Source organism: Poecilia mexicana, unplaced genomic scaffold (genome assembly GCF_051168715.1).
Source record: "Poecilia mexicana isolate PSO_F unplaced genomic scaffold, ASM5116871v1 scaffold_20, whole genome shotgun sequence".
Taxonomy (NCBI): domain Eukaryota; kingdom Metazoa; phylum Chordata; class Actinopteri; order Cyprinodontiformes; family Poeciliidae; genus Poecilia; species Poecilia mexicana.
In genome coordinates, this window is record NW_028263389.1 from 1,409,010 (window position 1) to 1,432,362 (window position 23,353).

The window sequence follows — 23,353 nt, forward strand, 5'->3', positions numbered from 1 at the left end:
GTGTCGATTCAAACCTTTTCCTGCTTGTGTTCGTTGTTCGGCGTAGTGATTCTAAACCTGGACAGGTCAGGGCTCAGGAAGTGTTCAGTCCTACAGCCACCTTGTTTTCAGGGCTTTGTCGACGTGCTGCTTTATTTGATTTTTTTGTGTGTGTGTGTGTATTTGTCAGCCTACTGTCACTGCAACTGATCTATGCATTCACGCCTGTTATTCCTGAATGTGACTGCCGGGAGATTCCAGTGGTGGAAAACTGCTCTCCGATCCAGAAACTCGTCCCCCATCTGCTGCTGATCTGTCTCCAGCAATTCAGATCAAACGTCCTTCCTCCCATCTGAAGGTCGTGTTGAGCTCCAGATCAGAAGCGCTCAGACTGCCGGTGTGGATCAAGAAGGAAGTCCGGTGTACATACTGAGGACGCGTCGCTCTAAACGGCCCGTTTGAGCAACGCCGTACTGTCCCTCTGCTGCCACCCTCAGCCGTCATGTTTACTGTACTTTGGAAAGGTCAAAAATATATTTCTAGAGTGGAATTTGGATTTTATGCAAATTGTTGATCTTTTCTTTTTCTTTAATTATAAGCAATAAATGCAAAAAAAAAAGGAAGTTGTTCTGAGTTACTTTGACTTTATTGTTGCAACAGTGGCTGTGTTTTGATTGATATAAACAAGTTTACATTTCTATTCAAAATTCACCAGAAATCAACTTTCAGAAAACAACTCAAATTTCTAGAAAATATTCTGTCAAGCATCACATCATCTTAGTCCAATGCATGACACGAGTCTGGCTTTATTGACAAATGAAGCTTCTACTGATTTGGGAAAAGAATCTGACCAATCAGAAGTGACATTAACAATTTAAATGATCCCAGAAAGCTAACCTTAACTAGAAGTTTCCACTTTAACTGTATTGCTAACCTGATACTGAACACAAAGTTAATGAGAATATAGGTCAGTTCCTGTTGTTCTGTAACGCCTCTATGAGGCTCTTGTTGTAGTCTGCCACCTGCTGGTAGACGACCTTAGCAACTGACTCGTAGTCGCTCTCCTGAGTTTTGGAAGCGATGACTGAAAGAAAAGTTAAAGAAAGTTCAGTAAGGCAACATTCCTACTTCCCATAATTAAATTGTTGTGATTCCTGATGAAGGATGTCTGGAAGATTCCTTAGAAATAAACTGAAATGGCCACAATTATAGTTCATACTGCTAATTTTTACTTTTATACATATTTTGAAGTGTATTTGAAGAGACATGAAGGTGCTTGGTATTCAGTAGTGAACACAGATAAAAAGTTAGTTGTGCTAAAATACCAAGTTTTGCCAACGCTACCAATAGCATTAGCATTGGTATTTAACGGAAGCTAATGCTAATACTACCACTAATAGCTATCCTTGAAAGACTCCAACTCTTGGGCACCAATTTAATGTTAATATAATTCATGCATTTTATAAACATCTAACTACTTGAATTTGTGACAGTCAAAGAAAACTTCAGAGATGTCAAACTTTATTCAGCTGAAAGTTTATAAAACAACCAAGCAGAACTGAAAGATTAATCATGATGAATTGATGATTGAAAAAATTGTTAAATTATTTAACTAGAGTAGACTATATGTTCAAGAAAAAAGAGGCTAAATGAAAAATCTGCATAATGTGACATTTTTATATGATTAATTAATAAATTGTAATCAATTACTAATATGCTGCTGTATAGACTAATAAGTCAGTCGTTTAAAAAATACATTTAGGGGAGGCTAAGTGCCAAATATTTTCAAAGCTAGCAAAATGCTAACATTTTGCTATTAAGTCATTAGTGGAAACAGCATTTTAACTTGAACTGTTTGGTGCGATCTGTGAAGGATACACTCTTTCATCACAAAGTTGTTCTGCTCCAAGTGCTGCCATTTCCTCTCCAGGTTGGTCAGCTGAGACACCAAAGACACACACACACACAAACACACACCGCTGAGTTCCTGAAAGAAACAAATGTGCTGAGAGCGTTCGGTTGGACGTGTTGCCGCTCTAACCTGAGCGTGCGTCTCGTTCTCCTGCAGCTTGGTCTTGAGGGCTTCATGTTTCAGGCTCATCTCCTCCAGCAGCTGGAGGAAGGAGTCTCTGCGCTGACTCAGGGTCAGCCGCTCCTCCTGGAGCCTCTGAAGCAGCAGAACAAAGCAGGTGCTCAGGGTTTGGTGAGGAGGTGCTGCTGTGTCCCAGGAGAGGCGGGTCCTACCTTCCTCTTGTCATCAGCGCTCCGCCTCAGGGCGTCCAGGTCTCTGTAGGTGAGCAGCTCCGTCTCCATGGTGCTGACCTGCTCCTTCAGGGTGCTGAGCTCGGCGCTGATCTTCCCCTCCAGCTGCTGAACCTTCTCCAGGTCCTGCTGCAGCCGGCGGGACTCTGCAGGGGGACAGCGCCAGGTCAGCAGATAAAATATTTTACTTTCCTCTGGATTTGGGAGAGTCTGAGTTAAGGACCTGTGGTCAGGCCTCTGGCGGTGCTCTCTGATTGGACCACCTCCGTCTCCTTGCTGACCAGCACTTCCTGCATATTCTTCAGCTCGCTGGCGGTCACCGTGTCGACGTGGCGCAGCCGCAACATGTTCTGGACACACAGAGCACATCTCCAGTTTAAATCGTCGTCCTCCTCCTCCTCATCAGGCCTCATCATCATCATCATCATCATCATCTGTCTCTCTCTCTCACCCTGCTGCAGTGCTCCAGCAGAGAGACAATGCCCTCCTGGCTCCTGGTCAGTTTCTCCTGCTCCTCGGCTCTGGACTCCTCAAATGAGTCCAGGAACCCTGAAACAGTCATCGATTGGAACACAGTGTCTGGAAAAAGTATTCACCCCTTCATGTTTTACCCTTTAAAAGCTTTTATAAAACAATCAACAAGATGTAGCTTTTAAAGGGACAGTATTATATCTACAGTATAATTTTATACTATAGAATTATACTTTAGTATAGTTCTATAGTATAAAATAGAATTATACTAATAGAATTATAGACATTATACTATATGTCTATAGTATAATTTTATAGCACAGTGTTGCCATCAGATGTCCGTCTTTGTCTCTCTCTGACTGGAACTCACTGTCTATTTCCTCCTCCTTCCTCTTCAGCTCCTTGTACTTCTGCTGGCACTCGCCTGATGACAGAAAAAAAGACTAATCATTTCCATTTATACATTTAATAAAGAAAAAAAAACAAAAAAACAATAAGAATGGTCCAAGACACACAGTGAGCTTAGAGCATCATGCACCAGCATTACCCTGAGCTGCCTCTGAGTCCTGGTCCAGGTTCCGGATGTCCTCTGAAATTTGTCTCCTCCTGTCTCTGATCTCAGTAAGCCTGAGACAAACACAAACACACACACACACACACACACACACACACACACACACACACACACACACACACACACACACACACACACACACACACACACACACACACGATTATATCAAGCTGGCTCTAAGCTTTTAAATTAACAAAGTGTGAATACACACTGTCTCTCCATGCTGGCTATTTCCTGGTTGTCCTCCTTCACCTGAAAAGAAGAAAAATACAGACAAAGATTAATCAAACTAGTTTGGATTCAACAAAATCAGTCTACTTACACATTTTTCAAATGATTGGTCAATTTAATATCAAAATCATATTTTTAATTTAACAAATGCATATATTTTTCAACATTTGTTGATGTACTCCCTATTTGGCCTGCAGGAGGTGCTGTTTCCTCTTGTAGATGTCCATTTTAATCCCTGGCAATGCGAAATGTTTCTCTCATTTTCAAGCCAGACCAGTTTGAACGTTTCCCCAAGCAGTGAGGATGATGTCAGCATATTGTTAATATTCTGCTCTCTCCATGTTTCCTGTGTTTGTTGTTTCTGGATAAAAGGTTTTAGCAGACTGCTTTGAGTTTGGAACAAAAGCTGCAGGTTTTAGAAGCATATCTTCTCACAAGCTACGTTCTCTTTGTAAATGTGCATAAAACTTTGTTGATATTCCACTAAAGTTGAAACACAATTTCACAGTTAGTGTTTCCATTAAATAAGTCCACATGAATAAACAGTAAAAAAATGGCGAGCTGTCATCCTCCAGTCACTTCCTGTTGTTTTCGTCTTTTCCGCCAGTAGTAACATCCTGTTATTGACCACATGACAGGAAGTGGAAGTGATGCGAAAAAAGTGTTTCCATTGCAGTTTTGCAAAATACAGGAATAATTTTGATACAGCATAAAAAGCACCTCGTTCAAAAAAGCAAAATCTCCATATCGACAGATTAGTTTTTTCGAAGCTGCAGTGTTTCCATTGAGCAAATTTATTTTCCAAATGCCAAATTGTGTAATTTTAAGGTTAATGGGAACGGAGCAACAGAGAAGAAAGATCACTGATTTGCTTCAGCAGTAGAAAAGAGTTCTGGTTTGGTCAGATGAGACCAAACCAGAACTCGCCCTGTAACCCTAAACGTATCGTCCCAAAGAGGCTCCACCTGCTTCAGCAGCTTCTCCCTCTCCTCCTGGGGGGAGCCCAGGCTCTTGTGCTCGTCCTCCATTGCGTTGCGCTTCCCCTCCAGCGATGCCAGCGTCTCGTGAAGTCGAACCATTTCCTGTTTTATCTGTGAGTGGGACAGCTCCTACAGAGGGAAGATGCATGATGGACCTGGACCTGATTCAGTGCTGCGTTCTTTTGGCCCAAACTCACCGCTTCATAGTCTTCCTTCCTGGTTACCAGAACGTCCAGCTCCTCCTGCAGCACCGCAAGCTCCTGCAAAAGAAACCAAAAACATAGAGGCAAGGTAATCATAGATCATTTCTGGGGAGTTTTTATTGTTTGTTTTTTTATAGACATACCTGCAGCAGTTCTTCATTGGCTGTTGTCATGGAGAAATATTTGTCCCGCTTTGCTGAAGGCATTGCCTGGACGACTTCCTCAGCCACCTGCCTCTCCCTTCTGATCTCCTCCTCGATCGCCCGGATGACTTCTTCTCTCCTGCAGGTCAAACAAGAACATATCACCATCAGGGATATCTCTGGAATTATTTAGGCATGACAAAGTTAAAGGAGGACATCAGCGATGCAGATCAGACATAGAGAATTTAGTTCTAGAAGTTACAGATAATAAAGGGAAATATTGTGGTGGGATTCCAAAAGAGGAGTTGGCCAAAGGTCTCCATAACAATATCAGGCAGATGAAATCATACAGAGATAACTGGTGCTAAAGAAGATACTGGATAAAGAGTGGGGATGGCTGTAGAATCTGATGTGTCAGTATGGAAAACCTCAGAATTTTTAATATTTTTACAAGAACAAATCAAAACAGAATCACTGAAACAAAGACAGCGGTCTGATTTCTTGAAAGTGGTTTTGCATGTTTTCTCCGTAACAAAACCAGGATATGGCTCAATCCTTCTTCAGAAACTCTTGCTTTATTTAGCCAGGTTTAATAAATGTGTGCTTATGAGTGGAAAAAAAGTACTGACCACTGGATATTTGAGGTTAAATTAAATTCAAAGCAAACGATGAATAAGAGATGAATAGTCGGCTTCTATTTTTGAAAACTTTTTTAGTTTTTCAGCCTATGTTTAGTTCTTTTTTTAAGGCGTCTCTGAATTAGCTACTTGGGCTGGTGAACCACATTAGTATCATTATCAAATTGTGGTCAGGAAGCCGTACATTTCTGATCGATTCCATATCAGTAATCCTTGAGGATTCCCAAAGTAACTACAATCTCTCCTCAGCGCATGTTCAGCCTCAACTGAGGAAGTAAACCAATGAGGAAGTCCAGTTAGGAGGACTGACTTGATTGATTCGCTAGCAGGAACAGAGTGTAGCACAATCTAAGTTACACAGGGAGCAAGGGTCACTGGGTGTGCTGGCTGCTTATGGACAACAGGTGAAGGAGTTTGAATGTGTGCATGCTGAAACCCAGGTAAGTGTCTTTTTAAGTATGTACTAGTACAGCTAAAGACTCTCAGAGTGTGTGTTCGGTTAAATAAACAGCTTATATCAGCTTTTCTGTGTTGCATTAATGTTCATTTCCAAGCAACTTCTGGTCCTGTGTGTCAGCTGATCTTTATGAGCCTGTCATATCCTTGTGTAAGACACTATTAGCCACAAGTCCAGGCCGTTGTTGCACAGATGCATTTTGTGGATTCAGCATTTTTGGATTTAGTTTCTATGCTATACGGAAAGCAGAATCCTTAGCATTGCGCCAAGGCAACAGAGGAGCAGTTAAAGAAGAGAAATCTGATGATGAAGCTTTAAGCTAGTAAAAATGACTTTCTGTACTCATATGAGGACCAAAATCCCACTTTAGGAGACTGCAAAGGCCTGCAAGAAACATTCTGCTGCCGAGCTCGACAACAAAGGTGTTCCAACAAGTACTAGGTAATGGCTTCCTGGGTGATTAAATATTTATGAGTAAATATTTAGTTTTCTGTAGCTAGATTTGTTTGGTGAATATTTTGTCTTTCTCCATTAGAATGACTGCATAATTATTTTCTACTTCAGTAAAGTATGATTTCCTCTATGAATCTTGGTTTTTATTCTCTCCAGAGTAAAACAATGGACGGATGTTGGCAGCTTCTTCTCCTTCTGTGCCTTTCTGCAGTGGCTGAATTCGGAGAAGCAAACGATGCACCGGTATGAAAAGTTTTAGGCCCTGTATGTATGGGAACGCTTTTTCTAAAACAGGTTGTCGTTTCAAAAACACCCGCATCCACACAGGACTGTTTCCACAAACGTTTTCATCCATACAGGAACAGTCGCCACATACACAGCCATCAAAACGCGCCAGAGGAGAATGGAACAAGCATGCACATATGGCCTCCACACAAGGTCAGCGGTAAACGCTACAAGAAAACAAGAATGGCGAACAACAAAGCGCCAAGTGGAGTGATGACAAAGTTGAGACTGACACGTATCTCGAATTAGGCGATATAGGTCGGGTTAGAGGTCAGCTAATAAGTTGGTGTTTTCACAAAACAGGTGCTACACGAGGACAAAGTTTTCACTCTGGAACCTGTTTAAAAGAAAAAAGTAGATTCTGTGTTAATGCGGGGCGCACACTGTTAAAATCGTTCATGTTTTAGAAAAAAAAATGTTCCAGTATAGACAGGTCTCCAACATATTTGATGTCAATGTTTCATTTTCTCCTGATTATGGTTCTCTAATTATTGTCCATCCTTCAGCTGGTCAAAAGAATGACAAATAAGCTTCTACAAGTCATCCCTCCAAATGACAAGTCAAATGTTTCCATTCTGGTGATCAAAGGCAACCAGATCACTTTGAATGAGACGGACCAACAAGCCCTGGCTACTTATACAACGCTAGTTGAACTGTATTTAGATGAGAACCTTGTCACTACTGTGCCAGCCAAATTCTTCTCTGGGCTATCACACCTGAGAGTCCTATCTCTAAGCAGAAACAACATCAGCAGGTAACTAAGAAAGCTAAATGCAGTGGGTATGATGTCCAGTTCTACAACAAATTCCAATCAATTGATGATTCTTGGTTTCCAGTCTGGATCCTGAGGCTTTCTCTAGACTGGATGTTCTAGAAAAGCTGGACCTTTCCAACAACAAGTTGACGGATCTCTGTGACAAGACATTCATCAACTTAAAAAGTCTAAAGGTAAGCTTTGCACTAGAGGTATACACCTTCCCATCACCAAGACTGACGCTACAGTCTTGGTGACAGCAGCCAGGTACTTCCTGTTTACCATGTTGTAGTCAGCAAGCTGCCTAACCTGTCCAGATTTACTAAATATCCTCAAGAATTCTGAAAGAATGGCCTCATGTGTTTGGGATTTATTCCACATGCAGGCAGGTTTTGGTGATAAATACAGGTGCTGGTCATAAAATTAGAATATTGTGATAAAGTTCATTATTTTCCATAATGTCATGATAAAAATTAAATTGTCATATATTTTAGATTCATTGCACACCAACTGAAATATTTCAGGTCTTTTATTGTTTTAATTTTGATGATTTTGGCAAACAGCTCATGAAAACCCAAAATCCCTGTCTCAAAAAATTAGAATATTATGAAAAGGTTCTCTGAACGAGCAATAAAAATAATCATCTGAATCAACAAAGTAACTCTAAACACCTGAAAAAGATTCCTGAGGCCTTTAAAAACTCCCAGCCTGGTTCGTTACTCAAAACCGCAATCATGGGTCAGACTGCTGACCTGACTGCTGTCCAGAAGGCCATCACTGACATCCTCAAGCAAGAGGGTGAGAAACAGATAGAAATTTCTGAACGAATCGGCTGTTTGCAGAGTGTTATATCAAGGCACCTCAGTGGGAAGTCAGTAGGAAGGAAAAAGTGTGGCAGAAAACGCTACACAACGAGAAGAGGTGACCGGACCCTGAGGAAGATTGTGGAGAAGGGCCGATTCCAGACCAAATTAAATTTTCATCTCCATAAAACTTTTCAGCAGATGGAAGCATGAAGTGCTCCAAAATCTTCTGATAGCTGCTGCATTGATCCTGCCCTTGATAAAACCCAGTGGACCAACACCAGCAGCTGACATGGCACCCAGACCATCACTGACTGTGGGTACTTGACACTGGACTTCTGGCATTTTGGCATTTCCTTCTCCCCAGTCTTCCTCCAGAGTCTGGCACTTTGATTTCCGAATGACATGCAAAGTTTGCTTTCATCCGAAAAAAGTACTTTGGACCACTGAACAACAGTGGTCCAAAGTGCTGCTTCTCTGTAGCCCAGGTCAGGCGCTTCTGCCGCTGTTTCTGGTTCAAAAGTGGCTTGACCTTTGACCTGGGGAATGCGGCACCTGTAGCTCATTTCCTGCACACGCCTGTGCACAGTGGCTCTGGATGTTTCTACTCCAGACTCAGTCCACTGCTTCCCCCAAGGTCTGGAATCGGCCCTTCTCCACAATCTTCCTCAGGGTCCGGTCACCTCTTCTCGTTGTGCAGCGTTTTCTGCCACACTTTTTCCTTCCTACTGACTTCCCACTGAGGTGCCTTGATATAACACTCTGCAAACAGCCGATTCGTTCAGAAATTTCTTCCTGTTTCTCACCCTCTTGCTTGAGGATGTCAGTGATGGCCTTCTGGACAGCAGTCAGGTCAGCAGTCTGACCCATGATTGCGGTTTTGAGTAACGAACCAGGCTGGGAGTTTTTAAAGGCCTCAGGAATCTTTTTCAGGTGTTTAGAGTTACTTTGTTGATTCAGATGATTATTTTTATTGCTCGTTCAGAGAACCTTTTCATAATATTCTAATTTTTTGAGACAGGGATTTTGGGTTTTCATGAGCTGTTTGCCAAAATCATCAAAATTAAAACAATAAAAGACCTGAAATATTTCAGTTGGTGTGCAATGAATCTAAAATATATGACAATTTAATTTTTATCATGACATTATGGAAAATAATGAACTTTATCACAATATTCTAATTTTATGACCAGCACCTGTATGATTCTTGGCCACAGATGGTTACAGAAGTGTGTAACAGACATTACCAACATTAGTGACTGTCACATTATAATGGAAGACTCAGGCACTAGAGGTATACACCTTCCCAAGGTATCAGTCCAATTACTGCTTTCCACTGATGCTAATGGATGGCAACAACTTGAATTGTTTATCTTAAGTAAGCTAAACTGATTCAAATTTGATAAAGTGTTTCCTGGCATCTACCAACCTTAACATGGGTGTTCTCATCAGATCCTGAATCTACAAGAAAACCCCTGGAACTGTTCCTGTTCTCTGCTTGACACCATTGGAAGGATGAAAGAAGCAAATATCTCTTTTGGTACCAAGCTTCCGTTGTAAAAACACACAGAGCCTCTCAGTAGCTGATGCTGAGAAATCTAAGTAAAACATGCATGACTCTATCCATGTCTTGGTCTTTAGGGGGCCCAAACGTCACCTGTGCATCTCCAGCAGAGCAGAAAGGAAGAAATCTCCTGGATTCTATAAATCTTTGTTCTACATCATCACCAGTCATTGTGCATACGGACCATAAATCTCCAACACCACCAGTCACCTCTCAACAATTTAAAGAAATCAACAATACGCCAACAACCACTTCAACAAGTCATAATTGTACTGTCAGCAAACGTAAGACATACTCTATGATGCACTGTTCTTCTATGCAAGTCATTCTTCCCTTTGACATGGCACCCAAAAGTTCCTAACAGTCATATTGATCCGGAACCCTACCTTAGTTGGATCACAACATTTCCTAAGTCTCTAAAAAACAACTAGGTAAACTGACAGTTTTATTTTCTTTATCTCCACTCTGCAACCAGGTCAGAAACCTTTATCTGGACACACATGGAAGTTCACAGCCTGCATTGCCGCCTTGGGCCTGACCACCTGTATACTCATCCTCACTGCCATCAAAGGACCTTCCTGCTACAAAAGCTTCCACAACTACAGACATCGGAGACTGGTTGAAGACGATGAAGAAGAGGGCCAGGACACCATGCCAACTGAGACAGGAGGGTGCGAGAGCCAGCAGACGTTCACTTTTGAGGAACTGAGTCATCGGATACAGGAACAAGACGAGGAGGATGGATATTTTGAGGATCCATACATCAAGAGGATGGAAGATTCAGAGGAAGAGATACAATGAGGAACAGGATCTCATTGAGGGGCTGGTATCAAATTAGACTGAATCTATAAATTTTAGATCTGTAAATGTAGTTGTTTAATAAACTAAAGAACTAGCTTATGTAAACTAAGCTTGTTGTTTAGCTTCTATATACTGTGAAGAATTAGTGTTTGAGGTGAACTGATCCTTCTCCGTGTCATCGTGTCTGATTAAATGAGCAGTGTAATCATGTTAAGAACAGGGTATCTGCAGGTTTTGGCAAATCAAATTAAAGACTTTTTAAGACCTTTTTAATGCAACATTGAATAATATTTAAGACCAAAAGAACTAGAAATATCGCAGATGCTTGGGGGATCCTGGTGCATTACAATCAAATGTAGCAAAAATGATGAAATTTCTGAGGTTTGTTTGTGGTTCTTGGTAGCAGCTTTGTGCTTCTCACACTGCTTATGGCTCTCTACAGCCTTAACCCCCTGAGTGCCAAGCTTCAACATTTCTTTGGCACAAAATGCATTGACACTCGTGTGAGTTAGCAACAGAAGTGAGCCAGTGGCAAAAACTAACATCATCCATCCAAGTGATTATAAATTTGCACTTATACATGACTGACACTGAAATGCTAGTGCTTGGTAGCAAGGGTATATTAGCAGATGGTTAGTGGTAGCCTCAATTGCCTCCAGTAACAAAAATAAAAACTACATATATGAAATTAAGTAGCACTGCCATGACAAAATGTAAGACTTGTGTATAATGTCTTTGATTCATAAAACATTTATTTTATGCATTAAAACTATTTCCTACCCACCGTCAGCACATTTGCTTTGAAGAAATCAGATGGGTTTTCTTAATCTTAATCTGTATTCTATTAGTTATGACTGAATAAGACTTCATGTATCCAAATATGAATGTGTGTATATAATTGGAATTGCATGAATTATGTTTATTTTTTATATATATTTCTATGTGATGTGATCTGAATTTGACCTGTATGTCTTGAAAGTGGCTTGAGATGATTTATACAGTGCTATGTCCACTCCTGCAATTCATTAAATCATCTAACTACCAGGAGTAATATTATGTTCAGAGTTTTAGTATAAAACTCTGATTCAGGGACAAAATTCAGGCACAAATTGACTCCATTAAGGACAGATTTCAGCTGTCACTATCAAAGACAAAAGTTAAAAGATGGAAATGAAAAACAGGCTTGGATGTGCCTTTTTTTCCTTCAAGTGTGCCCAACAATTTTATGCTGACCTGATTCTGAATATTTGATGAAAAAGTTTAGGTTTCCCTATTTTGATATGGTGAATGTGAACCTGCGTGGTTACTGTGATATTTTGTTGGCAAGCCATTGCCTTGAAGGACCTCAGTCAGTTCCTGTGTTACACCGCTGCCTGCTTAAACATAGTGAAATGAGCTGAATGATCCATACTCTCTTCTCTCTGTGAAGATGCTGTCGATGCTTCGTGCCTCAATGTCGTTCTGTGCTTTCACCTGGGAAAACACAAAGTAAAACGGGAAGCAATGAGGAACAATGCTGAATGTGTCCTTGGGCAACTTTTCTAACCAATACCAGGTCATGCTCACCCTGTTGTAGTCATTGATCATCTCCTCCATCTCTGTGTTGGTGTTTAGCTTGTCCACCAGCTGAAAACAGATTTGATGTAAATAAGAATAATAATAAAAAAAGAAACTCCCAGATCATCACCAAGACTGACGCTACAGTCTTGGTGACAGCAGCCAGGTGCTTCCTGTTTACCATGTTGTAGTCAGCAAGCTGGCCCTGCAGGTCCTTAATCTCTGCAGCCAGACTCTCTGCCCTGCAACACACACAAACAGAAAAAGGTTTATAATATGAATGGATTTGATCTCAAACTCGCTGATTGCATCTTTATAATAGTGGATAAATCCATCACAGACCTTTTCTCATAGGAAACATAGACGGAGTTCTCCTGGTTGAAGTTCTCTATCTCTTTGTGCAGTTTGCTGGTCTCTGTGGTCAGCTCGTTGATTTTACTCCTAATGGTGAAAACAAGAGAAACATTCACTTTCACGTCATAGTGCCGCCTAAAGGTTGAAATATGGAAAGATTTCTGGAATATTCTGCAGTAACACAGCACAGTGCCTTGCAAAATTATTCACACCCCTTCATATTCTCCATATTTTGTCTCTTTTTGCTCTGCTGTGAGAGAGAGAGCTGACTGACAGACCAACAAGGTCTGAGTGACTGTCACTAAACTAAGCAACTTTTCAGATCACAAAAAAACAAACAAAAAAAAATAAAAATGGTATCAGCCAAAATCGGAATCGGCAGGCCGGACATTTTAAAGATGGGTGATCGGATACACTTGGTGGAGTTAAAAGATAATTTTAAATCTATAAGGATATTAATATTTTTGTTTGCCTACTGAATGAGATACCAGTGAAATTAAATGAAGACAGTGGTTGTAATGTTAGAAAATGTGAAAAGGTTGAAGGGATGAGATGTAATGCTGCTTTAGCTAACACACAAGTTTTTTTTTTTTTTTCTTTTACATGTGAATTTGCTTCATTTTATTTTCCTAACAATATTGTTCCCTACATAAACTAAAAGTAAAAATTCACACTTAAACAGCTTATTAGAAGAAATGATTGTGTTGGTAAATGTGGCCACAATCTGCTGGTTATCATGTTACCTGAGGAGACCCAGGTAGTAGGATTTATCCAGAATCTGTCTCTGAGGCCCTTCAGAAAGGGAAGCCAGGAGGGACAAAGTTGGAAAGTGACAGAAAAGAGAGAGAGAGGGAGAGAGAGGTAACGTCTTGGTGACTTTGTTACTTTTGGTCATAAAAAAGGAACCCGTCCACAAACAGCAGTTTATTTAGAGACAAAGACAAGCCTGGTGGCACTTTAACTATACCTTTCATTCCTGTCTTCATCCCACTGAGGCCCTGCTGGGTGACGGGCCTGTCAGCCACTTTAATGGCTGCTGACAGGACTCCAGGAGAAGGGATGGCCCCTCTCATACCTGGGTGCCCACTGGTAGTTGGAACCATCTGGAAAACATCACTAAAGGAATGACTCTTTGATTAAAAACCCACTGATGTGTAGCAGCAGTTGTCCTGTAAGGACAGCATTGGTATCTTTCCTGTTTGGCATTTTCTTATTTTTATACAAGTACAGCAGGTCATGAATTCGATATATTTTTAGAACTCATATTATATACATTCAAGCCTTTATTTAACTGATGAAGAGTATTGCTTTTTCTTAAACTAATGACAAAAAAATTCATATCGTCACACAGGAATCTGAGTCTTTATGTTAGTTATTCAACATGTTCCCTCGGTGGTTCGGGCTTTACTGAAGGTTTATATTGCACTGTAGAAGTGTGAAAGTTTAGTCGTCATGTCTGACTTGCTGTTAAGCAATGAGAACTAAGACTCCGGGATGCCGCGGAGCTTTTACCCCGGTTGGTACACGTATAGCGGTGGGAGGAGGTCGCACTGCTGTCGGGGGTCTCCCGGCACCAGAAACCGCAGATCCACTCCGACTCATCGGCCTCGCAATGCCGGAAGGTGGTCTCTGGCTCGCCATGATGCCTGAAACCAAAGGATGGATAACTGATAACAAGCGAACAGTCACATCGATATTACAGTTACGTTTTTAGACCAGAGGAGCAGTTATCCTTTTAACGTCCTCGCTTGTCTTGAAGCTCTTTGCTCCTGTAATCTAAACATTTTTTCTAATCCTGCGAATATTCATGTCAAAATGACGTTTAGTTCAGCCTCAAACTACTGCTTAACATTACCAGTTTACCTTTAGCCTCGGAAAATGTATCTCAGTTCCGAACCTTTAATTAGTTTCCTTTGATGATTTCCTTTGGTTACTGAAGCTGCTCCGGTCTCCGTCTGTTGTAGTGTGGTCAAAAAATAATGTAGAACCCGTTAAATGAAAGCAGAAAAGCTACACCATTCTAACTGAAGCTAACATTCAGTAGCTCGAGCGATGTTAACGTTACCCCGGTAACCGTAGTCTTCTTCTTGATTTTTCCCCCTTGACGTTAGGTATGTATTACCGCCGCCTACTGGCGGTAATACATGGGAGTATATGGGAGTGTCTTCTTCCTTCTTATATATCAGTTAAAACATGCTTGCCCCCTAGCGTCTAACAGAAGTAATGCAAAAACACACCAAACAATGTGGTGAGGGAAAGAATGGAAGGGAAGTAGTGGAAAAAAGTTAAAACGGAAAGAGGGAAACAGCATTTCTCTTCCTGTTACGTGAAGTCATCCTGATTCTTAGTGGGGTTCAGATCTAATAAGTTTCCTGACAGCAGGTCTAAAATTTCAATATTTTCCCCAGTGAGATACTTGAGCACTTATCAGAGATGCAGCTAACTGTGCATTCAGATGCACCCACACTCACCTGCTATTGATGTTGCGCAAGCTCTGCACTGGCGGCTGCAGAAATCTGCAGGCAGGAGAAGATTGTCCTAGTGCTACGACTCAGCAGGACTCTTTCCCAACCTTACATGTGCTCATATGAAGTTAGATGATCAATTGTGTCAGGGCTAAGATATAGTGAAAAAGGCTTTTTGTCAAGAATTTTTCCAACTAAAAGTTTTTTTTTGTAGTCATTAGCAAAAACTGGTCACTGTGCATGTTTGAGCCACAACTGCAAAGAATACAATTTAACACAAATATGAAATTTAGTCCAATTTATTTTATGCTTAATAATCACATCACTAATTAACAAGTAATCACAATAAACACTTCTTTTTTTCAAAACCAAAACTAAAACTCAAAATATTGAGAAAAACATAATCCCACGCAAAAAACAAACAAAAAAAAAAAACAACAAAAAAACGAGGAAGTTCTGTAAATAAGAGAAAGTCTACCTAACACAAGCCATTGTTGGTTTTCAGCATGCTCTGCAGGTATAGCAGTTATTCATTAGCTAGTGTTAAATGTTTATTTGAAGCTCCACGACGCTCCTCGGAAAGGTTTCAGGTGCTACAGTGAGTTGTCTAGCTCTAACTGTGTGTTAGGCTCTCTCTCAGACAGGCTGCTGTTCTGTAAGTGCCATTCTTAGCCAGTATCGTCTCCCTTAACTTGTCAGCCTCATGTACATCAATTTTTAATTCCAGTTCCATTTAACTTTATCCTTAAACCAGCAGGGTCGCTGCATTCTTACTTTTCGAGTTATTCTCTCCATTATTTTCATCTCTTAAGACTGGGCTTCTTGTGGCAGCACACACAAGTACAAGAAAATATGTTAAAAATATTGTAATTAATTAAGTTCTATAATACCACTTCAGTATTTATGTATAAAGCCGTTACAGCACTTCAAATGAAATCAAATACAGATTTGTGTTGACAGGTATCTTCTCCAATGCTAACTGTAAAACTGCAGCAAAAAAAAACAAACAAACAAAAAAAAACCCTCACACCTCGAGCCCCTTCAACCATGAGAGCGAAACCGCCACGAGGCTACAGGAACACAACGATAAATACATGTACAAAAGTGTTGCGTCTTTAGCACAATTTATCTCGACAGACATTCTTTCACTTCAGTGGCCCCCTTTCGAAAAATAAAACAAAACAAAAAACAGGCCAAAGCTTACCATGTTGTCACAAGTATTCAGAATAACAGCCATAACAGTCATGATAAAAACGCTTCCTCCCATAAAAACCAGCAAAGCTACGTGGAAATTAAAGCAAGGTTCCCGCCCACGGACCGATAACTGCAGCTGTACGTTGTTTGTTCGTAGTTTTCAGGGCGAATAACAGTGCATCTATGAACAATCTCAGAAGTAGAGGCGAATAGAAACTTGTGGCTAGAAGCAAAGCTGGGTTTTAGTTACGGACAGGCACGTGGAAGAGCTCAGATAGAAAATAGCCGTGAGATCAAAGCTACGCCTTTAGCAACAACTTTTTCCGTATGAAATTACAAGCTATTGCCTATATGTGTCAGAATGTGTACAATTTATTACTAGACTTACAGGAACTATAATGGGAACGATATGAAGAAATCAGGTAAAACTGACAAACAGGTTACTGTTACCAAGCGAAAGCTCATTCATGTTCGAGTTACTATTCATAAAAAGTGGAATTACCACTACATCACAATTAATCCTCTTTGATATATGATTAAAAGCATTAAGGTGCAGTTTAGTTTCATCAAAGCAACAGCAACATATCAACTTGATAAAAAAAATTCCTTTACATAAAGATTCTGAAGTGTGACTTTGAATTCTTGACATTATCTCTTGTGATGGATCATTAAAGCTTTGTGACAACAGAATGATGTTATCTTGACTTCAGGATCTGAAAAGCTAATCCAAAATAAGCATGTGAAGTCGCACAGAGATTAAAGAGATGCACTTTTTACCAGGTTTAGAGATAAGAGATAAGGGCAGGTTTGTCAAATATTTTGAACAACATATTCTCTTTTAAAAGATTTCGCAGGTGTAACTAAATTTGTCTTTAATAAATTTGAGTTTTAATAAACTCAAATTCAATTATCACTGCAATTTAATAATTGCAGTGACAATTGAATTTTTCTGAATATTAGATATCCAGAGCCCACATCTATGTGAAAAAGAGGAATAAAACTAGAATTTAAGTACCAGTGAGTACCTGCCTTTAGTTTTACACTACTTAGTAAAATGAACTTGATCTGTTACTTTTAAGTGAGATTATACGCAGTCAGTAACATGTAAAATGTTTTTCAAGCGAGGATTTGCTTTTGCAAGAGGTTCAAGCATTCTTTGACTTTCTCAGAGTTTTCATAAACTACAGTGGCATCTCTGAGACTGAAACAGTCTTATGATGGTAAATTTGCTCTGATCTAAAAATGGCTGACTAGTTTTGGGCTTATGAAAAGGAGCAAGAAACAAGAGGGTTAAGGGCCCTTAATGGTCGAACCGCTGAGTAGCGTTGTTTTTCATGTAAACACAACTACGAAGTTAAGACTAATCACATGATAGTTTTCCACGAAGAGAGGAGTGAAAAGTTTGCCAAGGGGGTTGTGACAAAAAGAGACTGATGACATAAAGCTGAGAACAAAATGACTAGATTTCTGTCATGCGGCAGCGGCAACACTGAGAATCGATTTTGACAGTTCGGTGTGACCATGCAGAGCCCTTAACCGACTCCAGGTATGGTACTGATATTCAACAAAATGTCACTTTAGTCTATTACATAGACAATTTACATTCTAAATTTAATCCAAAACAATCAGTAACATAGTTTTATTATAATAATAAAGCACTTTTACTTGAACAGAAAAAATATTCAGTAGCTGGTTCAACATTTTAAAATGTTGCATTTTGGTGCCATTTCATGAACTCAGTGCTAGTTTGGTTTCTAGTTCATGAATTAGTAACCACATTTAGAACCAAATTATTTTGACAATGACATTTTTTAGAGTGTACTAGCAAAAAAATGTCAACTCATGCTCAAATTAGATTAGCTAAGTGTCGCTAGCTGGCAGGTGGAGCTGTTAGCTAGCAGGTTACCATGGTAAAGCCTGTAAAATACGGAAATATTAGAAGACAAATAGTTTTTGAAAAGCTGGCTATAAGTAAAATGGTAAGCTTAAAATTGTTTGCTTAATTTGTTGAAAAAATTGCTAATGTAGCATTGTTTGCTAACAAGCTCCATGTAATAACTACATATTGTGATATGTATGTATTAGCTAAAGAGAATAATATATATTTCCTATAATATCCTGGATATATCAAAGCAAAATATTAAAAGTATTGATAAACGTATTTTACAAATCAAATGACCACTGATAACCTACCAAAATATCATTTGGCTAAAAGATTTTCAACAATAGTTAAGTCGCGTAATCAGTATGTACAATGTTGGAGCAGCATAATTAAATCTCAAAACCAAACCATCACAAGAACTTCCTGTTAATTTCTATTTTTAAAATTATGCAAGCACAAACACAACACCTGGAGTAAAACCCATGAGCTTTGAGTTTGGGGTTGAGTTTCTATTTTCTAGTCATGCATCAGAAAGGCATCAGGAGGCAACAGGTTGCTACAAGAGAAGAGAATAAAGTAAGACCATATCCCAATGGCAGTACACCAACAAGAAGAGCACTGAACACACAGTACTGTAGATGATTTCTAAATTTAACTGAATCTTGAGCGAATTCCCAAAACCACACTAACCTGACCTGCACAGAAACACCTAAAAATAGAACAGTCAACCAGGGCAACACCAGAACCAGACTGCTCAGAACAGAACAACTCTTCATCTGCCACCATATTCTCTCTCTCTCTCTCTCTCTAAGCTGTTTTAGGCGTGAAACTGCATCACTCTTATCTACTGGGGTTCTTTTTTTGTTAAGGTAAGACAAACTGGAGGCACATATGAGACACTTGGTTCCTTTTGTTTCAGAAGCAATCTGAACTGTATCGCCCTCATCTCCCTCTGGACTCAGTGAAAGCTTCTTGGCTTCAGCAAACGTCCTACCTTATATTATTTAAAACCTCTTCAGTCACAACACTGACCACGTATCTGATATTTAACCACGACTCTGAAATTCCTTTTGTATTTCATCTATCAACCTTTTCCTCAACGTTCTACGACATTCTTCATCTCCTTCACACTGTGTGTCTTAGTTTGCAAGAACATGTGCGTGTTTCATAGATTTTCTGAGCACTACTTGATTAAAAGGAAATAAAACACCTGTGGTATTGCTTTTCTATGAATAGCATTGATATAATAAATACAACCTAGTTCTATTGTCAAGGAACTTGATGGAAAGAAGGAAATAAAGAGGATCCAAACAGAACACAGATGCTCATTTCTATATATAATCTTTTCAATCAAACACCTCATCACAAACACAGAGAATAAAGAGTTAAATTGGCTAAAATGATTCAAACAGCCTTCTTTTTTGTTAAGTCAGCTTGCATATGGTTGCATGATGATCAAGAAAGAGGAAGCCATGATGAAATGGATACTGAATTACTACAACGTTACAGAAGTAGAGCGTATGTGGCTACAGAGGGGAAAAAACGGCTCCTTAAATCACAAGGAAAAAAATGGGAATCCAATAGGAGAGCCGAATTGTTCTGGTCACTACTGAAGAGACTGCTGCTGCCACCTGGTGGGTGTGCAGGGGGGAATGATGGTGGTTTTTCTAGAAGGTCCCACCACCGGGTTTCCACGTGAAAGCCAGCGATTCCAAGATGCCAGACTCAGAGAGATCATTGCCGTCCTGGAATTTTCCTTCACATAAAGTACCGGTCAGGACCAGTCAGAGTCTAAAGTTACTTCAGGTAAATACATGAAAGTGGCGGTGATGATGAAGGCAATGACGCATGACGATGTGAAAGAAGCACTACTGCACGATGATTCTAATTTTCCAATAATGGATGTGAGATTAAATGGGGTTGAAAAAGTTGGGATCCCTTCACGGAGACGCCGCTGCTGTCCCCCCGGACCTCCACCTGTAGGTGCAGTAAGGAGGGGGGAAAGGGGGAGTTGAGACTCGATAGGCAAGAATCTGGGTGGTGGCTTTGGTTGACCATGCGGGGAGAACGAGGAACCATGTGGGCGGGAACTGTTGCCATAGTCCTGGGGGGGCTGGCCAGATGGTGATGTCAGCGCTGTGGTCCGTGCGAGAGCGAGCATTCTCGCGGAAGTTGAGCTTGATAGACTCAATCTGCAGCAGAGGGGTTAGGGGGAAGGGAACGGGGGGTTGAGGGGGAGTAAAAGTGAGGCAAGGAGAAGGAAAAAAAAACATATTTACAGTGAGGAAAAGAGGGGAGGGAGAGGCGGTGACGTTATAGGGGGTAGTTGAAATGAGGAGGGCAGAGGGATAGCAGAATTAGATGCCTGTAAGATAAAAAGTCAAAATATAATCAGATGGACTGAATTCATGAAAAATACAGATGCATTCAGGCACAGCATACGCAGAGATGATACTGTATGATAAATGCTCCCACATACTCTGGCAAACTTCACCCTGACGTAATCGAGGCGAACTCAATGTCCGCGCAAAGGTCAGTTTTTCCATAGTTGGTGCCTCAAAGTAAACTGCTCAGAGGTAACTGGGTTCACATTCAACTGTTTTGTATGCTGCACCGAGAGGTTGATGTTGAGTCAGCACCATCTTGTGCTACTTGTTATCCACTTATCTGGAACCTGATTGAGGGAGACCTTCATACGTCCAGACTTCCATCTCCCTGGCAGATCTGGAAGACGCCTGAGCTATGTCAGCTAGCTTCTTTCGAATTAGATATATAAAAGAAATTTGTCATGAGAAATGTGGGAAATCGGTATGCTTGACTATGAATTCTTAACCGTAAACGGACAAAGTGTGCGGCTCACAGAATACGCACAGTATGCCTGAGTATGTGGGAGCTTTAACACCATGGCGGAGTCAACATAAGGCTTTCAAACCTATGAACACTACCAACTGCAAAGCACAGTTTGAGTGTCATCATGGTGTGGGTCTGTTTTGGCGCTTCGCAATTGGTGGAATCATGACAATGGAGGACCAATCATCAGTTTGCAAAATGGCAAGAGTGGGAAAGTTGTTACCCAGTACACATTAAACTACTTTTGGAAGGTCTAGCAGGTTAACATTAGCCTCCTGGAATGTCCTCAGTCTCAATCCTCCTGAAATGCTGTAGACTGTCCTTAAAGTAAAATTAGTTCAACTGAGAGCTGCACCAATAAGAGCAGCTCTCATCTGACCCTCAGCTCTGGGAACCCCTGGTCTTGGGAATAGATCCTGGCAAAAGAACATTTGTGAGCATCTTTGACTTCTTCTGTCAGTCTCCTCCATCTGAGTTTCCAATGAGGTCATCAAACCTAAAGTGGAAACTTGGAGTGCATATAGAAACTTACTTGTCTCTGGCATTAGAGAGTCCAGAGCCTGGGGCTCTCGGACACCCTCACCATCACTGGGAGCCCCGTCCTTCAGCCCATTCTCCTGGGCATTGGGGGTCCCTGTCGGCCCCATCTTGGGGCCCGGGGCCGGAGCCAGGCTGCTAGTCATGGGAGTTGCATTTCCCTCTGTCTCCTCCGGTCCCTCAGCCTAGAAACACACAGATAGGTATGTCAGTTGGTGGGGATGGAACAACCTGGCAAGAAAATCCCGGTCAGACAAGTTTTCCTGTGAAGGTAAATACTTCAGGCTGGTGGTAAGAGATGGAATCACACAAAGCCAAAAGAGCTAAGATTTTAGCATCAAAAGAATAGGAAACTGGAAAAGCTGGTGTGAAATACTGAGTATGAACCTTGAACCCACACAGCTTTGAACATTTGGAATGTTTTAACTCTTCCCTCATTGACTTCAAACTGAAGCAACCATTAGAACCAAGTCTACCAAGCACAAAGAGTTACATCTATGAGACCACATGGATGCTCTGCCAGCAGTTTCAGCAATGATCCAAGTGCCTTTTGTAGCTTGAATTCAATTCCATAAAAATTTTAATTAAATTCAGTTTATTTTTATAGCGCTATTTTGTCTCAGTGCTGAGGTGAGACCTAACAGATTTACTTTCACAAGTGTGAAAAAGTTTATTAGGAATTACTTTGGATTTATTTCAAATGTAATAGATATGGAGATAGAAAAGAAAGAAAATGTCTAAAGGGAAAGAAGGAAATAAGAGTGCAGGAGAAAAAGAAGGATAGAAATAATACAAGACAACACCCTAGAAGTCTGCTCTTACATCTACAACGAGAGAGAAAAAAAAACAAAAGAGAAAAGTTAATGTGTAAGATACAAATATTTTGGAAACACTTTGAGGATGCTTTGAGTGGGTAACCGTTGGTTACAGCTGAAACCAGAATAAAATGAATACCTAAATTTTTGTTTTTAAGAGATTTAGACTGCACTTCATACAAAATTTTATTAAAATTGGTTGATTTAACTGTATGACTCGTTTTTGATCTCATGAAACTGGGTAAAGGCGTAAATTCAACGTAAATTCAACAGGAATAACCATGTGCCCCACTGGTTAGTATTTACCTGCAGACATGCAGGGAATGAAGACACTTAGCTCTTAGCTTTGTTCAGATATCAGCAGCGTAGAAACAGCAGTTTCTGCCCTACAGGCCGACTCTTCATGCTCGCCTCACCTTGACATTCCCTCCTCCAGGTGAATGGCTCACATTGTCCACTGACCCCACTTTGGGCTGAGCCTTTTCCCTAACGTTCACTTTGTGGGACTCGAGCTTCATGACGCCTCCGCCTGCAGTGCACAATAACAATCAGTCTGATAATCAAACATCAAGAGAACATGCGAAGCAAACAACTTCACCAGGGTCTCATGAATTTATACCTGGTATTATTAATACATCACAAAAACAAGAGAATAACTAAGTTTAACTAGGCCATTTCACCAACCGTCTTGGCGTCATTGTCCTGTTAATGACTTAATTTCAACAAAGCTTCAGTTTTCAAACAAATAGTCTCTAATATTTAACTCTAGACTAGCTTGGTATACAAAGGAGCTAATGGCTTGTCAAAATTACTGCAAAAGATATTGGTCCTGTGTCTGTAAAACGAGCCCAAATTATTAACTTTTCACTGCTATGCCTGGCCATGCCATGAGCTGTAGGTGTTCATATGCAGTGTTTTGTTCACTTCAAACATGGTACTGACCTTTCTTGCCAAATAACTCCACATGCAGGATTCATAAAAATAATTAAAAAGCCCAAAATTCCCATACAAGGTCTAAAATTCCCTTCAGTTATGTTTTAAAATGACACATTTATTCTTTATCCATTGTTTCTATCATTCACTGGCCAATTAAAGCTTTTT

At 40.4% G+C, this 23,353-nt stretch overlaps 3 protein-coding genes across 10 annotated transcripts in view; 1 reads left to right on the top strand and 2 right to left on the bottom strand.

The window, feature by feature from the left end:
• Positions 1–603: 603 nt before the first annotated feature.
• ift74 (intraflagellar transport 74) lies at positions 604–15,144 on the bottom strand. 2 transcript variants are annotated; one of them, XM_014994251.2, is made up of 20 exons: positions 14,407–15,144; positions 14,022–14,155; positions 13,477–13,612; positions 13,253–13,301; positions 12,498–12,596; positions 12,337–12,397; positions 12,165–12,224; positions 12,010–12,071; positions 4,844–4,982; positions 4,695–4,757; positions 4,483–4,626; positions 3,498–3,538; positions 3,260–3,339; positions 3,083–3,136; positions 2,693–2,790; positions 2,465–2,591; positions 2,224–2,387; positions 2,021–2,146; positions 1,858–1,918; positions 604–1,063 (listed from the first exon to the last, which is right to left on the bottom strand). In XM_014994251.2, exons 2-20 carry the CDS (start codon positions 14,148–14,150, stop codon positions 948–950), a joined length of 1,809 nt encoding a protein of 602 aa, XP_014849737.1. In that variant the 5' UTR covers positions 14,151–14,155; positions 14,407–15,144; the 3' UTR covers positions 604–947. The 2 variants fall into 2 exon arrangements, with proteins under 2 accessions (XP_014849737.1, XP_014849736.1); XM_014994250.2 differs by having other exon boundaries at positions 14,373–15,144.
• Positions 5,398–11,642, top strand: LOC106922107 (leucine-rich repeat-containing protein 19). 2 transcript variants are annotated; one of them, XM_014994255.2, is made up of 8 exons: positions 5,398–5,921; positions 6,309–6,379; positions 6,548–6,634; positions 7,183–7,430; positions 7,513–7,624; positions 9,686–9,773; positions 9,875–10,081; positions 10,273–11,642. In XM_014994255.2, the coding sequence occupies exons 3-8, from the start codon at positions 6,557–6,559 to the stop codon at positions 10,596–10,598; spliced, it is 1,059 nt and encodes a 352-aa protein (XP_014849741.2). In that variant the 5' UTR covers positions 5,398–5,921; positions 6,309–6,379; positions 6,548–6,556; the 3' UTR covers positions 10,599–11,642. The 2 variants fall into 2 exon arrangements, with proteins under 2 accessions (XP_014849741.2, XP_087857310.1); XM_088001184.1 differs by lacking the exons at positions 5,398–5,921; positions 6,309–6,379 and having other exon boundaries at positions 6,509–6,634.
• A 113-nt stretch (positions 15,145–15,257) lies between the features above and the next one.
• The window catches only part of LOC106922104 (uncharacterized), a 96,760-nt gene continuing 88,664 nt past the window's right edge, over positions 15,258–23,353 (bottom strand). For 4 of the 6 annotated variants that reach the window (XM_088001182.1, XM_014994243.2, XM_014994242.2 and 1 more), the window contains 3 exons: positions 22,669–22,781; positions 21,433–21,622; positions 20,253–20,415 (listed from right to left, as the gene is read on the bottom strand). In XM_088001182.1, coding sequence (XP_087857308.1) covers positions 20,408–20,415; positions 21,433–21,622; positions 22,669–22,781 — 311 coding nt within the window. In that variant the 3' untranslated portion in view covers positions 20,253–20,407. The other 2 variants (XM_088001181.1, XM_088001183.1) reach the window with 2 other exon arrangements.